General features: G+C 43.3%; 2 protein-coding genes across 3 annotated transcripts; one reads left to right on the top strand and one right to left on the bottom strand.

Annotated features, from left to right (window-relative positions):
* Positions 1–4,033: 4,033 nt before the first annotated feature.
* On the bottom strand, positions 4,034–5,036 carry LOC104581325. The gene is made up of 3 exons (XM_010239521.2): positions 4,911–5,036; positions 4,578–4,842; positions 4,034–4,489 (listed from the first exon to the last, which is right to left on the bottom strand). The coding sequence occupies exons 1-3, from the start codon at positions 5,031–5,033 to the stop codon at positions 4,422–4,424; spliced, it is 456 nt and encodes a 151-aa protein (XP_010237823.1). The 5' UTR covers positions 5,034–5,036; the 3' UTR covers positions 4,034–4,421.
* An 8,121-nt stretch (positions 5,037–13,157) lies between these two features.
* Positions 13,158–15,854, top strand: LOC100832903 (cysteine-rich receptor-like protein kinase 25). 2 transcript variants are annotated; one of them, XM_010239520.3, is made up of 7 exons: positions 13,158–13,450; positions 13,633–13,835; positions 13,924–14,185; positions 14,656–14,878; positions 14,993–15,140; positions 15,246–15,437; positions 15,522–15,854. In XM_010239520.3, the coding sequence occupies exons 2-6, from the start codon at positions 13,677–13,679 to the stop codon at positions 15,432–15,434; spliced, it is 981 nt and encodes a 326-aa protein (XP_010237822.1). In that variant the 5' UTR covers positions 13,158–13,450; positions 13,633–13,676; the 3' UTR covers positions 15,435–15,437; positions 15,522–15,854. The 2 variants fall into 2 exon arrangements, with proteins under 2 accessions (XP_010237822.1, XP_003577692.1); XM_003577644.4 differs by having other exon boundaries at positions 13,160–13,450; positions 15,246–15,854.
* The last annotated feature ends 926 nt before the right edge of the window (positions 15,855–16,780 follow it).

Genomic DNA, 16,780 nt, shown 5'->3' with positions numbered 1-16,780 from the left:
CATCTTTGGCCCACGTGCGCCGATGATTGGTGCCGCTCCATCTTCAGCTCTAGAGCCCTTTGTGCTGGACTTTCGAGGGGCTTTAAGAATCGTTCCCAATAGGTCTGGTGGATCATCATTGGCTGTCTTATCTCGCACCGGCATCTCATCGGCAGGAATTTCTTCTAGCTGCTCCCTAAGTTCCTTCATGACGGTCATGTATCTTTCGTAGCCTACTATTGATCTAATCCCCGCTCTTATAGTTGCATAAGCTTGTCTTAGCATGTTGCTATTTCTCCCACCTTTTGATAGGCCATCATTTCCTGTCTGGATAGTATCATTCCTGTCGTAGTGAAGGTCAATATGTGCATTCCTCGTGTACCTTCTTAGCACGTACTTGCTAGGGAGCTTTTGAATCTGCTCATTTATCAGTACTATAATGAGGTGTGGGCAAAGCAGTCCTGCGCAATGACACACATAGTTAATATAAACGTGGTTCCAATCATGGTATTTTTCACTGTAAAATTGTGGAGACCCATATTTTGGTTACCTGTGTGCTCCCACTGTTTGCACTCACAACTGTATTCTTCTTTCTCTTCATCGCAAACTACCTTGTACTCATGTTGTGACCATGAAAACGTAGGGCCTTCCCTACCATAGTACACAAGGAATTTACATGGGCCATCATTCTTTATCCGAAAAGAGGTTCCAGCAACATAGGCTTCTTGGTATTTTTTGAATACTGCACGTGTGTAGATCCTGCTCAGCTGACGTTCCAGAGGGTAGTTTGTCTTTGTCAAAGGGGGGGCCTACATTCGCAAAGAAGAGTGAATGATTGAGATGTTCATGTGTTTTCATTTCAAGTAATGACAGAATTGAATGAAAATTACCCAGCTTAAGGATTGAAAGAATTTACATTATTGCAAAGTTATAGCTCTAAGTATATAAATGAGCACATGGTTGTTTTGCAGATCAAAGCCACAACACCTATTATTCCTGCTACATTGTACCATTGACGTGCATTGATGTAAAAAGTTTCACATGACTATGATAGCAACTACAAACAGCCGTATATACACAAATTTTAAATTATTGCTTTGCTACGCCATTCAGAAGGCTAAACCCAACATTTTTACATAGCTTTCTACAGACATATCCAATTTATACGATGAATGTTCCAAGATAAATTTGTCTGTTTCTGAACTTTCCATTTGTATGTTACATGATCTTAAGATGATAGAGAATACAATAAACCATTTATCAGAATTTGATGTTCTGTTAGATCCAATACCTGCGATGCAACGGTTTCTTGACCTTCAGCATCTTTTCTCCTTTGTAACACTTGGTACATTTTTTTAGCAAACACATGGAGAGGCGTTGAATCATCAACGTGGTGTCCTTTCACCATTCTGTTCGTGCTCTCACTACGTTGAGTCGACGTCATTCTCCCGCAGAAAATGTCCTTGAAGTAAGAAGCAATCCAGCTAGCTCGGAGCTCGTACAGACTACACAATGTTGGATCTGACTCGAGTTCGTACTCACTCACCATCTCCTGCCATGCATTCTCAAACTCTGCCGGGGTTAGTGGGTGATTAACTGCTGTGAGTAGCTTTTCCTCCAACCCTTTATTCGAGTGATAAAGTTTATTCAAGCTCTCCGCGTGCTTGTTCAACATATGCCACCTGCAGAGCCTATGAATCGTCCTCACAAACACAGCTTGAAGAGCATTTGCCATAGCTTGGTCTTGATCTACATAGTAATTAATTATTAGTCAGCAAACAAATTGGTTACAAAGTGATTGGTTGGAGATGTGTATATGCAGACAGAAAAGGCCTTGTGTACCTGTCAGTATGCAAATAGGATCTTTTCTTTCCATGCAGTTCTTGAAAGTCCGAAAAACCCATTCAAAAGTTTTCTGTGTCTCGTCGCGGACGAGGACAAACCCAAATATTACATTCTGCAAATGATGGTTGCTCCCAACAAACATGCCCAATGGCATGCAATAAAAATTGCTCCTGTATGTGGTGTCGAATGTGACCACATCTCCAAACTCGGCATAGTTAGCTTGGCAGCTAGCATGACTCTAGAAAATATTTTTCACAACCCCTGCTGAATCGAATTCAATATCGTAATAAAATTTTGGGTTATGTGTTCTGTACTCACTGAAGAAGGCCATGAGCTTCTTTACATCATCCACTTGCTCCTCTCGTAAATTAGCCGCCCTTCTGCATTTCATATATCGGTTTGTATCAGTGCAGAGTGATGAAGTTAGCAGGTATGTTATCAACTGTCTTTAAAAAAATATGTATGCAACTGATTCGGTCTTGATTTACCTGTTTTCTAGGTCACGGTCATTCATTGGCAAGAGCTCAGGGTCTCCATTTAAGGTAGCCAACACATTCATGGTTGCGATAGGGGAGACGCCACTTTGCTGAAGATCATCAACATATTCCATAATTACCGGATCCTTGTTCTTGTGTGAACGCATGTGCTTCACCTCACATGGATTAGGGTTGAGAGCATGGTTATGCTCCAACTCTACATTCTCGTAGAACCATTCAGTTCCTTTCAGCTTGATCTTGACGGCAGCCTTGCAACCAACTCTCTTTGACATTTTTGCACGTTTGCGCTCCCCGCCCGTCTTGTAAAATGTACTTGAACCTTGCCTATAGCAAGCATACAGGCGTGACATCGTCTTGTTCTTATGTTTCTTAATTCCAAATCCGGCTTCCCTGGCGTATTGCCGATAAAACTCATAGCCTTCTTCACATGTAGCAAAAACCATATTTTTCTTCGGAACAAAGTCCTCACGAACTTGCTCACCCTGAAATAGATTATTAACATAAACACATCAAAATATTGTCATAATTGTTTTGTTCCATACAGAAGTTGAGAGAACCTACATGTGTAAATTTTGCGTTCGGATCTGGTGTCATCATTTCTTGTGGTTGAACAGGTTGAGGCGGAGTTATCGTGGACAAGTGCATCGCTGGGTGGCGTGCTGTTGGGTTATCACCGGCCATCGATCCAGTTGAGCACCCGGCTCCCGATGTCCCGACGCCATGTTTTGGAGTGAGGTAAGAGGTATGTGCAATCGCACGGTCAGACACAACTACCTTCTCCGGAGATGCGGATGTGTCTTCCGGTTCTCGCCGCCGGAAACATGGAGATGAGTCCATGTTATTTTCCTGCAAATTGCAAATTGATCAGCTTACATTTGCATGCCATAATTTTTTATTGATTTATTTCAGGAAGTGTCTAAATTCTCATCAATAATCATGGGCCAATAAAGAGAGATACTTTTTGAGGTAGTGGAGCACATGTGAGAGCAAGTTTTTCAGGATAATAACTTTTGAAGGGACTAGATACCTCGTTCATGCAACTATGTGCCATATAGTACATTTTGTTTTGTCCTCTCACATGACACTATTTCTTGCAGATTGGAGATTAACTCAATACGTACGTACCACGGTTGATGTGGATGCCAGGGGGAAGAAATATGATATATATATATATACACACACACACACACGCATGCGCGCACGAACTGTATTTCGGATTCAAACAGATCATTTTGGACGCATTACTAGTCTCCATTAAACATAATCTGGTTAATTAGTACTTGAACACCAACTACATCGGTTCATCATGAATCATTCTAAATCCAATGCAGGATAACTTTTTCAGAAACACAAACCTCAAACAATGCCGTGCGTGCCTTGCGCTCGTGCTGCACCTTGCCGAGATGGAGTTGAAAACGTGAATGAGCCAGCCGTTCTCGTCCGCCGGCCGCTATCGCTGTAGTAGAGTTTTGGATTTTGGGGGCTTGCAGTTGGGCGGCTTCCGTTCTTTTCGTTACGTGGAGTTTGGGAATGGGCAGTACTCGAGACAGACGACGATCCTCACAGTCACAGGTTGCGCGAGCGACCGAGCTGCTGGGCTGGTGTCTGGGCTGCCGTGTCGTGCGCCACGTGGGCTGTATTTTGTTGGGCTGAGGGTAGGGGTGCTTCTATTGCAAAATCATTATCTTTTATTTTTTGTTGGGACAATTATAATTAAAAGCATTTTTGTTCTTATAACCGGTTCAAAATAAAATTATATTGCAGATCCTACCATACCTAATACTCCATCTAAACAAAGGAGTAATGTGGGAGGGCAATATAGACTTGTCAAATCCGTAAAAAAAAACACAACACAATACTAGCTTTCTTCGCCGCGGATGTGCCCTATCGCCGCCCTCTTCCTGTGGTGCCGCACTCGCCATCAATACTCTATTAGATACGCAGGGTGTAGACTAACTATTTTTCACCTTGGTCGATCTAATGAGTCACAGGACCAACCCTGGCCACTCGACCGAGCTAGACGCCCCATGCGACGTAATTTTTTTAAATAAATTATGACGGGAGACGGGCAACGGTAGCAAGAAGCGTCATCATCATCCACTATTGAGTGTCGACCGAGGTTGTACATTCCTCCATCTTGTCCCGGTCTTGCTCAGCCTCGTATTCCGCTGAAGATAAAGATTGATATATTCATTAGGTTTAACTCATGGCATAAGTTTCCAGACAATGGGTAAGTATAATGGGAACAAAACCGACCAATGGTGCAACTAGGCAGTGCTATACCGCCTGACCGCCGGCATAAATGGCCAACAGTTAGGTGTTCGTGGATGATTGGGCCAAGGACAAAACACAGCTCATCGCCTTGCTTAATATTGTAAATGTTCGCGAACATCTCCCAATCGCCTCCGAGGTAGAATTTTGCCCCTCTTTTCTTTACCTCGAACTCGTACCATTCATGAAGTGGTTCCATTTCCAATTTCATCTCGCCCCTCCAATAACCCCCATATTTACAAGGTATGACCTACACAAATGTAATTAATATTAGAACATGTTAATGAACAACTTCTGATGATCAGTGATAGGGCTTACCATGCTAGTCTTGAAATCTGCAGATATGGTGAACCAGTTGAGGAGTTCAAATGAAAACCCGAGATCACACATGTACTGCGGATAATTACAAACGTTGCAGTGGTCTAGGTCTGTGTCTGCCATTGTTAATACAATCTACAAGCTATAGCCGTGCATCTATTTATATCGACAAAATTATGATCTAGTGAATTTCTAACCACTCAAAAAATAGCAATCCGGTGATTTATGAATCAACGTGACCAAGCAACAGAGCATTCTGAACCACTCGATCGCTTGCCGTAATTTAAGGTCGTACTAGCTGACTAGCATCCTATGTTGTTATAAGCTGCAACGTAACTTTCTTATGTCTCATGCAAACACAGCGGACACTCCTCACAAATTATGCCCCTTGCTGCCTCAACGTAAACTTATTACGGTGCATGCAGATACCGAACGAGACGTAAGCTCGCTCCTGCTGACTCAAACGTGCGCTCGCTGGTACTACTCCTGCGTAAATTTGTTACGTCGCATGCAGATTAATATTCATGGTCCGTGCAGCGGGTCGTGTGGCGCGGTGCGGGGCGGTCGCTCCAGCAAACCTGGCGCGGGTGCAGAATAATATTCTGCACCCAGGGAGTCAAATAGCGCCACTCATATATATATATATATATATATATATATATATATATATATATATATATATATATATATATATATATATATATATATTTAGACACACACACACGCGAATGGTACTCCCTATGATCCTGAATTCTTGACTCAAATTTGCCCAAATATGGATGTATCTATTCTTAAAATGCGTCTAGATACATGTAATATTTCGACAACAATTTAGGATCGGAGAGAGTATATGTTAGATATATCAAATTCCAATGGTGAATTTTCAAACTTGCTCTGAATTTTTTGAAACTTTTACTGAAGGTGAATTTTCCCATCTTAACAGCACCCTCAAATTTTCATAAAATTCTGAGTTTGTTTGGACCACTAAATAATTTGTACAAGTAACAAAATGTGTTAGTACAAAATAACAAATCTAATCCCATTCCCATTCCTTCTCTTACCCTGTTCAAATGTCTTAATCTTTGATCAAATCTATTAAAGAATGTACTAATATTTTTAGCATCTACTCACTCCGATCCTAAATTATTGTCGAAATATTACATGTATCTAAACGCTTTTTAAGAATATATACATCCATATTTGGACAAATTTTTGAGACAATAATTTAGGATAGGAGGGAGTAATAAGTATACTACAAAGATATATATGATGGATTTAGTAAAACAAATTTGAATATGTAGATGGTGATAGAATTTTCTATAAATTTATTCAATTTTGTAGAAGTTTGACTTATCAGAAAGTTAGAACATCTTATATTTAAAAGTGGGGGAAGTAGAATATAGGACCATTCTTTCATCCCACCAACACAAATTCCATAGGAGCTGTATATTCTTTTAGGGTTTTTATTTCTTTGCCCCTCCTTCCTTGGCTGTACTCAGTAATACACAGGCATCATAACTATGCTTGCTTCTAGACTTGTTCGCGTTTTGCTTCCTCGCAACTGCCCTCACGGAGCACCTGCTAACGGTCAAGCCCATTTGACCGTTTGCTTCCGACGGGTGGGCCATGGGGAGTGCTGGCAGGTGGGGCCGGAGCCGCGTTTCTGGCGCGTGGGGCTGCGAGGAGAAAGTGCAAGTGGGCAGTGCTTAACGGGTCAACTGAGCTTACATGAGGGCCAACGCACGCGCGTCCTGACAGGTGGGGCCGTCATCGTTAATGACAGGTGGGCCGAGGAAAGGCGGACCGCTGGGGCCGAGCCAGAGGATGACAGGTGGGCCAAGCCAAAGGATGACAGGTGGGACGAGGCTTCAGATGACAGGCGGGGCCAGTGTCATCTTACTTACATGTGGAGCCCACTTGCTCTCCTTTACTCTCAACCCCATTTCACCCAAATCCTGACCAGAACCCTAAATCGGCGGAGGACGGCGGCGACGCTGCGGCTAGTAGGTGTGTAGAAACGAACGGGAGGCGGTGATGGCGAGCACTAACCCACCTCCATACCACAACGTCGGTAGCTGCCGCTGATTCGCAGAGGAGATATTTTGCCGCGGGGAGCCTGATATACGGCCCGATGTGGCCGAGATGGTGATTTCCCGCACCTCCGGGATGGAAGAGAAGGCGGCGAGGCTACGAGGTAAAGCCATCGTTGCTACCATCATACAGGATCAACACTCAATCCGCCGGCCACTTCTGCTGAAGAGGTCATGGCCGCTCTCAAGCAGCGCTGCAACTTCAAAAGGGGAGTGCGCATCACGGTATGTCCTGAGCCTGCCAACTTTCTGATTCGCTTTGATTCGAGTGATGATTGCACGGCAGCGGTGATGCAATCGATGCGCATCAGGTGCCCTGCCGGCGACATCTCGTTTCGCCGCCGGACCTCCATCTTCCGTGGAGAGGAGTCAAAACTGCCTTTTTAGCTGCGTGCTTAGCTTGGATGGACTGATGGAGGATGCGCAAGAGCTGGAATTTGTGAAGAATTTGATTAATCAGCTAGGAGGCGAGTTCGTGGCAATTCTGCCTAGGACTGATCCGCGCTGCGTGAAGCTCGGGGCATGGATGCATGATCCTTGTGCCATCCCGAAGCGGTTGCTGATGAGAGTGCCTACTTCGGCCACACAACCAGCTCCTCAATATGCTGATGAGCTCATTGATGATTCAATTGCAGCGGGGGCAGAACCAGAAACCATACGTGCTCTGTCGTTCGGGGTCATCATTCTCGTCCATGAAGTGGTCGATAGGTTTCATCTTCTTACTGATGGTTCGGACCACAATAACAGGGACTATGATTCTTCTTCAGATGATGAAGTTTAACTGGATTATGGTGGTTCTGGAATACCGCGAGGAGATCTCACTCGCCTCCATGAGTTCCTCTGTTTTGTTGGCGCTATAGATGGCTTAGGTCCTCCAAAGGCAGGGGTTAATCCATGTTGATTTGATGTATGTTGTCTATGTATTAGTGGTTTGTTGTCCGAAGACTACCTATTTGTATTGATCAAAAACAGGTTGTTGTTCTTTATCTGAACTTGGGCATGTACTGTTATCGGCACTTATCATTTCCTACGAATTTCTTTTGCAATTGAACTTCCTCCAAATTGATTTCTGACTGCACAAATGAAAAGCGAATGGAAAATTATGCAAAATTACCAAATTTCAGTATGTTTTGAGAAGGTTGACTTTTGTTGACTAGAGAATTTATAGTGACATTTGGCTGTCTGAGCCCACCCAAATGGACAATTTTGGAGGAAGGTTAGAAAGTGAACTTGCTCCGAATGATTAACTTCGTGATCAGGTTGATCTAGCTCCGGCATAGTTAATAACCTTGGAAGTTGGTGTAGCGATCGCTAAGGCGCAACATCTCACACGTTTTAGTCGGTTCGTCAACGTCGACCTCCACCATAATCGATAGCTACCTTCTCATCGAAAGATTGGACACCTTTTCCCTATCAAGAACATAGTACAAACGCAGACGCTCACAACACATGCATACACTCACCCCTATGAACGCACACACGCACACCCCGACAATTTTTTAATTGACAATACGGATGGGACAATAAGACCCACATGTTGGATAAATTCTATCTACTCAATTTTGAGGACCCTTTTTTTTTCAGGAATAAGCATGGGAGCCATATGCCAGGTAACACCCGCATATAAATTATTTTTAGTTTATCATTCACGTTGAAAGCTCCGGCCTCCGCCATCTGCACTCTGTCGTGGACTATCATGGCCTGTTTGGTTTGAGTGTCGTATTGTCTTACTCTTACCAAAGGTTGGTTGCCAAAATATTAATGAAAATTTTGTTTGCTCATGAACTGATTAACTTTGGCAAAAAATAAACTAAAATGACAAAACTGGCTACCATCTATGGAAGCAAATAGCGCACTATAGGGTCGCTATAGCATTTGGAAAGAGTTGCCTCTGCGAGCTACAATCGCTATAGCACGCTAAATGCCTTCACGTTTAGCGACGCTATTCTAGAAAAGATTGTTTGATGGCTTAAACTAAAGTCCGCTGGATTTGGAGTCCAATTGACCCTAATATACGCTCTTGGGGACTAAATATCTATTGACTTCCGATTCAATACACGTGTCTTTCTTTCACGAAAACACAAGGACGGTCCCGATCAATATTCCGTACCCTTTCATAAAAAAAACACGATGGAAACATTTTTCGAATTGTATAATTATAGGTCAAAATTATACAATCGGCAAAAACTTTCTTGAGGCAGCGGGAAACATACGAACAAGTCGGATGTTCGTGCTGTCCCGCACGGCCACGAGAAATCCAAACGGCACTCCGTGTTTTGTTTTCCAGAATTGTGGTAGTAGAAAAAATTCCGCACAATCACACTGGATGAATCGTCGAAACAATACTTGAGTCAACGGGAAACATGGAACAAATCAGACATTCGTGATGTCATGCACGTCCGCGAGAAATCCGAACAACACTTGGTATTTTGGAATTGGCCGAAGATTTCATCGTTGGATCCCGACGAAATTTTATAGCATCGTAGCAGATAAAATTCCGCACAATCTCACTGGAGGGATTATCGAAATAATACTTGAGGCAGTGCATACCTTGCGAGAGAGAAATGAGCCATGAGAAAGGAAGAAGAAGAAAAAACGTGAAAATATCATCCTACCCTTTGAGTTTGGAGACGCCTATAATGGTCCCGAAGAAGTATTTATATCATAATTCTATACCTATTTAAAAAATACGAACAGTTCTCTTCACCGTCGTCTGTCAAATTTTCCATAAAATTAGTGGGCCCTCAGGATTTCATGTATATTAGGCCTACTAACCCGGCTGGCCCATTACCCGCACCGAATCTATATATATATATCCCATAAAATTTATGGGCCCCCAAGATTGAATGTATATTAGGCCTACTAAGCCGGCTGACCCATTACCTGTACCTAATCTATCTATATCTATATATGTACCAATGTACTCCCTCTGATTCTAAATTATTTACTCAAATTTGTCCAAATATGGATGTATTTATTCATAAAAAGCGTTTAGATACATGTAATATTTCAACAACTATTTAGGATCGGAGGGAGTAAAAAATACGGACCGTTCCATCTTATTTCCTCCCTTTTTTTCGTCAAACCCCCTGGACCCACCTCGTCCGCCCGCACGCAAACCACTCCTTCGTCCGTTTCAGACGGCTGAGCTCCCCTCTCCTGGCGCAGCCCAATAGGAGACCCTTCCTAATCCAAAAATATAATTCCCCTGACGCAGCGGAGAAAACACAATTAAAAACCCAAAGATATCTCTTCACACATTCGACCTTGCAACGACAGATTGATCCTGCGATGCAGCATATGGTCCAGGATGTGGTGCCTCCTTCCATCCGAGAGCCGGCGGCTCTGGCATGCAGGCTCCATCTTGTCAAACACCGTTTAAATTCAGAGAAAACAGGGGAACCGGTTCATTCTCTCAGCCCTCATTCCCGGCATGTTGATCGGGCCAACAGGAGCCGCTACGATAACGCGCGCTAAGGCGGTTCAGCCGTGATTATGAGGGATGATTGAGGAGGGGAAAAGAAAGGGAATGGCCGTGGGATACGGTTCAGAGCACCTGGACGGGTCACAGGCCGAGGAGGCATCGTCGAGGGTGGAGATTGCGGCGGATGGCGCGTGTGTGTGCTGCTTTTGGCACGAGGAGGAAGACGGGCACGAGTGCTCCCGTGAGCATGGGCTTGGCTTTATCGGGGAAGTTGGCCCAAGAGGAAAAACGGGTGTGGCCCAAGAAGAAAAAAAGAAAAGAAGACAAAAAGAAGAGAAGACCCAAAAGTGACTTGCCTGGACAGTGGCAGCGCACGGACATTCTGCTAGTATGTTAAAATATTTATTGAAATCCGTTGTTTATATATGAGTCATATGTGTCATTTGTTTAACAAAACATTGTTATAACATATGTATCGTCAGGAGGAGACTGACTCTAAACTATTTAGCATGCTATTTGAAACTTTACTACCCCTACCCGTGCCGGCCGCTGTCCTCCTCCCAAGGCCGCGCCGCTCGCCTTCCTCCCTGCTCGCACCGGCCGATGCCTCCTCCCAGGCCGCCCGCGCGCCTAGCTTCCTCCCTGCCCCCGGCAGCCGCCGCCTCCTCCCAAGCAGCCTGCGCACCCACCTCCCAGGCTGCGGCGCCGCGCTTATCACTGCACGCGCCGGCCGCCGCCCTGCTCCCTGCCGGCACCGGCTGACCGGCAGCAACGTCTTTTTTCTCTCTCGATCATATCGCTAGTTCAATTACGTTTTTGCCCCTGTGTTCTGATACTCCATCGAGTATTGAGTTGATACTCCATACAATCAAATTGGAGTATTGAGGAGTAACAAGTAATCTGAGCTTTTAGATCTAATGAAATGAAGGATACTGTAGAAGAGCTCTATCCTATTTAGGCTGAACCCCACCTCAGTCGCGCAAACCATCGAGTTGCATCACCGTCTGGTGAGGCATGGATAGCCCAAATGGCCGACCGACGACCGTGTATAAAATGCACCCACTCGCCGCCGCCTCGGCATTGGCACCCACTAGCACATGGAATTTGGCATGCTTGATGGTTTTTTTAAAATTCCCTATATCTCGATATTTGTTCAAGAGGACTGCCATCTTTTTTATTTTTTAAGATTTTTGTAGAACAGTTGCAGAACAGTTTCTTTTAGAATTATACTTTATTTAAACTTGAAAAACATTGAGGAACAACGCTTAAGATCATAGATCCAAAAAATTATAAAGTAACTCGTATAACTAACAATTACAATGAACACTAGTGTAAGACATCTTCTTTATGGTCCAATCTTTGCAATGCGAAATACTATCTAGATTTCAACAAAATATTGTGATTAAACTACAGCGGCAATATTGCCACTCACACCCAGAACGAACTTGACTACTTTATACTTTTAAAGATTTTTTTTTAAAAAGAACTTTCTTTTATATAAAGACCGTAAGGGAGACCCCTACAATATAATTGTGAGCATCAGGACTTGAATCCTAGTGGGTGAAGTCGTGCACCCACCACTCCACCACCACACCAAGAGGTGTTTCTAAAAAACCTTAAATCAGACCATCAAAAAAAATCTTGAGTCACCCATCCTCACTTACCTCGGATGTCTATCTGAATGGCCTACATTTGTAGTTGGGCTGGATGAAGCATTGTCATGTTGTACTTGTCGTAGCATCATAGCTGGCCATCGGGACAGCCTGACCCGTCCCCTGAAGACCCTTTATAACTAGGGCCGGGCTGAGCCGGCGCCTCAAAGCGGCTTGCAGGCCCAGACACAACACATGAGCCCGGCAGGCCGGCCTGAGCCCCATTAAGCCCGACGAGCCCAAAAAAGACCTGCACTAGATGGGGCCAAATGTAGAAAAGGAAATAAGAGTTGGGTTGGGCCAAAAGGAGAAAAAGAGTTGGGTTGAGACAGAAGAGAAGGGGTGACAGCTCAAAACGTAGAAAATCTAATAAAAAATGAACAGACTGAGCAGGCATGCTCGGCCTGCCCATTTAGTTATGTGCAAGGCCGAGCCCCCGCTCAGACCTGGCATGCGGGCCGGCAGATTGCCTGAAAAAAGCCCGGTCCGGTGGCCAGCTCCGCCTAGCGTAGAAGTGGTAGGCTTGTGGATGCTAAGAGCAACTCCAGCAGGGGGACGCATTTGGGCTGGACAAAAGCACACCCCAAACGCGGCGACCTATTTTGATGGCCATTCGCTTTTCTAACCGCCGCAACCCATTTTCACCAAATTTTGTCCAGATTTCGATCCGAGCGAACAACACATTTGCACTGTTTTTGTTCTCCCATTTTCTCTTTTGGCCTGCTCGTCAGTGACGAAAAATAAATAATAAAACGAACCAAATAGGTGATTGCGGTGGGGCCGAGCAGATCCAAACAAACATTGGGGTGTTGGGACCCCAACCCAAACCGACCAAAAGTTGTCCGATTTGGGTGGCTGCGCTCTGAGTTGCCCTGACACCCCGCTCTTCCTCCCAACCTACGCGGTACGCCTCTCCTTCCTTTCCCGCGTGCGGACTCAAACTCTCAAAAACGACTGTAGCGCGTCAAGTCGTCAACGCACAGTTCTTTCCATCAAATTGCATATCAACCAAGACGATGTATATGTCGGGAGGCACGCGGGCTCTCCGACGATAACCCTTGGACCTGGAGGCTGGAGCGAGTAGTGATGTAGCCACACCCACCCCACATTTTTCTACACTAAATAACCTGGATTATGTACTGCCAGTGGGCCTAAACTTTTTTTTTCTTTCTCCACAAAAAGACGCGACGAGCATCCTATAGTCAAGTCAACTGAGTCCAAAAAAAAACTGAGTCCTTGTTCTGCATCTCGTTGGGGAGCTTTATATATACACAAGCTGCAGGGAGACGATTCAATCCAGAAGCCTCACGACCCAATCTTACTCTTATCTCGACAAGCTGCTAAGGAATCCCTCAAGCGCTCGATCTACTCCAGGTTGGTACTTTTAATTAAAGAAGCTTGCTATGCTTTTCAGATGTTCTTGGAGCAACCATGACTTTGCCAAAGTTCCAGATAATAGAAGAAACAATACCATGTCTATGGATTTATGCATGTTTTGGTCCTCTATTGTTAAATCTGTCTTGCTCTGCTAAGTGAGGACTTGTCACAATCCATAGGTTGGAGCAGCTCCAGATCCAGAGCATCTCTTGATTCTTCAGAAATGGCCACAAACGCTAGCAGAGGTAAAGCCGAAGAGAACAAGCCAAGCGTTCTGAGCACGTTGCCAAAGGAACTGCCGCTGGACTTCTTGAAGACCATCACAGATCAGTTTTCTGAGGAGCGCAATCTCGGCACGGGTGCATTTGGAACAGTTTATAAGGTATAGTTAGGCATCACATTTCCCCTCCTTTTTGAAAAGAAATGCCCAGATGTGCTGAAAAAAGTATGGATCTATGATGTCGAAACAGGGAATTGTGCCAGATGGGGAGACGATTGCTGTAAAGAAACTCGCCGAGAATTCGCCAGTTGCACGCGACAAGCTGTTTACCAACGAGGTCCAAAATATTATGGCTCTGAACCATGAAAATGTAGTAAGGTTAGTCGGCTACTGCCATGAAGCACAGAAGAAAGTGGTGCAGAACAACGGAAGATATATTGTTGCAGACATTGTTGAAAGCTTACTCTGCTACGAACATTTACCTAAGGGAAGCCTTCAGAAGAATCTTTTTGGTATGTGTTTCACAGTTGTACTAGGGGTCCCATTTATTTGGTATTTATACATAAGTTCCTTAAAAAATTTACGCTGTGACTGAATTAGAGTTTAGACCCTTATTGTCATGGGAATGTCTATTTCTCAGTCGACTAAGAAATAGTTATTTCTCAGACGACAATCGTAGCCATCCAATAAAGATTTTTTTATCCATCGGACCTACATTAATTTTACACGAGTCTTAATGATTGAATCAAAAGGTTGTTATTGTCAGTCGCCTAAGAAATAGCAAAACCGTATTGTTATACATTCGTCTAATCTTCAATGCTATATGGTGACAAGTAAAAGTCTAACATTTAGTATTGTTACAAGGAGAAGCCAATTTGTCAATTTACTGACATTTTTTCATTTGTCAACTTTTGCTTATTCTTAGAATAAGTCACTGTCTTATGGAGTAGTATTTAAATAATTCAATGTTTCCATTGATCAGAAGTACCAGATAAAATGGATTGGGACACACGCTTCAAAATAATTAAGGGGATCTGCAATGGTTTACTCTTCGTACATAGCATTCCTATTGTCCATATGGATCTAAAGCCGGAAAACATACTGTTGGATGATAACATGGTGCCGAAAATCGCGGATTTCGGTCTCTCCAGACTGTTTGGTCAAGAGCAAACACGGATGAACACACAAAATGTTGTGGGATCATAGTAAGTCAACCACAAACTGCCGTAAGATTTGTTCATTTATTTTGAAGTTGCATTTAAGCCTACCCAGTACTACTTATTGTATTTGCACGCTCTTAACTGTTGATGTTATTTCAGTGGATACATAGCTCCGGAATATCTATACAGAGGTGAAATCTCCACCAAGTCAGATATATACAGTTTAGGCCTACTAATCATGGAGACCACCACAGGACAGAAAAATTGTCCCAGCAACGAACCATCTGCAGTGCAATTTATTAGAAATGTAAGAGCAAGTATTACATACTGATTTGCAGACTGAAATTAAAATTTATGTTACAATTGATTCGTCTATTACCACAAAGGGTCACAAATCACGTTATGCACGTAGGTACGTGAAAAGTGGACAGAGCTGCACATAGCAACACGGTACCCATCGTTGAATGCGGATCGCCTCCAGCAAGTGAAAAGATGCATCCAAATTGGACTAGAATGTGTGGAGATTGATCGGCAGAAGAGGCCTGCCATAGAAAATATTGTTGACAAGCTAAACGGTCGATGTGCATCAAGATCAGAATAGAATGTGAGCAGTCTATTAAACAGCATCTGGCATAATTTAGCTTATGCTGTGCTTCAGCTGGTGGTAACATACTCCTTTCAAATTCAGATCTGCATGCTGTCTGCAGAGACCAAAACTTGGGTCTTCTTCAGGAGAGATGTGCAAGATGGAAAGAACATGCTCTATTATTGCCAGAATGAATTTCTTTTCCAAAATAATACGCTATGATGCATCTTTGTGTAACCTGTTAAATGTTAGTTCTTCTGGTAACTGATTTCCAGTTCTTTTTCCTGTTTGACAGTCACATGTAATCGAGATGCTTGAAATACTGTTCAATGTCACATGTAAATATGAACTTATTTCCCTTAATACCAATAGGTGCTTAGGTGGGTATACGAACCGATCTGTCTGTTTAAAGCAATGAAGCAACTTTGGGGTTTACAGCCAAACATTTCCCACTAGTACAGAAAGGCTAAATTTTTTTTCTAGAATACACCAATGGTGTACTCCCTCCATTTAACAAAAGATGTCTCAAGTTTGTCAAAATTTGGATGTATCTAGACATGACTTAGTGTATAGATGCATTCAAATTTTAGTCAAAATTGAGACATCCTTTGACGGAGGAAGTATCATCTTTTATAGAAGAAAGAATGCTGCTAGCAGCGGATACAGAGTTTATAAGTTACAACAGATAGCACTGAATTCAAGATCCCTGTGCAGCATCAATATTCAGACATTTTGGCGTTGCAAGCAGCAGTCGGCACAATCACTAAAAACACAGCAACACCATCGATCACTTGTTCTGGGCAGGAAAGCATACATCAGCAACAAGTTTCTGCTGCAAGCTTTGGTCTTTCTTGGTATACGTATTGTATCCTGCAAGCTTTGGTCTTTGTTTTTTTGGTACATGTATCCTGTGTGTTTACCTCATAAAGTTTCCTACTTTTGTATTGAATGATGTGCTTTAAAGTATCAAGTACAAGTGTTTGAAAGTGTCATTTCCCACCCGTTTAAATCCCTAAAAAACCAACGTGTCCCAGAAAAGGGTAAAGAGGAAAAAAAAACTCAATAGGAACAAGAGGCGCTCAAAACGCCAGAACGCAGAACAAGACGTCCGAAAAAGATAAGGTAATACATGCAAGAAGGATAGCCTTCCTAATAAATAATAAATAGGAAATGTTGTTGACGGTTGGTGGATAGAAAAATAATCCAACTGACAAGCGACAATCCGTAAAAACGAGATGCAGTGTGTCCTTGAGTCCTTCAGGTCTCCAGGTATGTTTTTTTCTTTTGACAGAAGTGTATATTAGTTTGCAGACCAGCGGCAAGATTGAGCATGGTATGTAAAAGAGATTTTTTTTAGGACA

Source organism: Brachypodium distachyon, chromosome 4, assembly GCF_000005505.3.
Source record: "Brachypodium distachyon strain Bd21 chromosome 4, Brachypodium_distachyon_v3.0, whole genome shotgun sequence".
NCBI classification, from domain to species: Eukaryota; Viridiplantae; Streptophyta; class Magnoliopsida; order Poales; family Poaceae; genus Brachypodium; species Brachypodium distachyon.
This window is presented reverse-complemented; position numbering and strand designations above follow the sequence as displayed.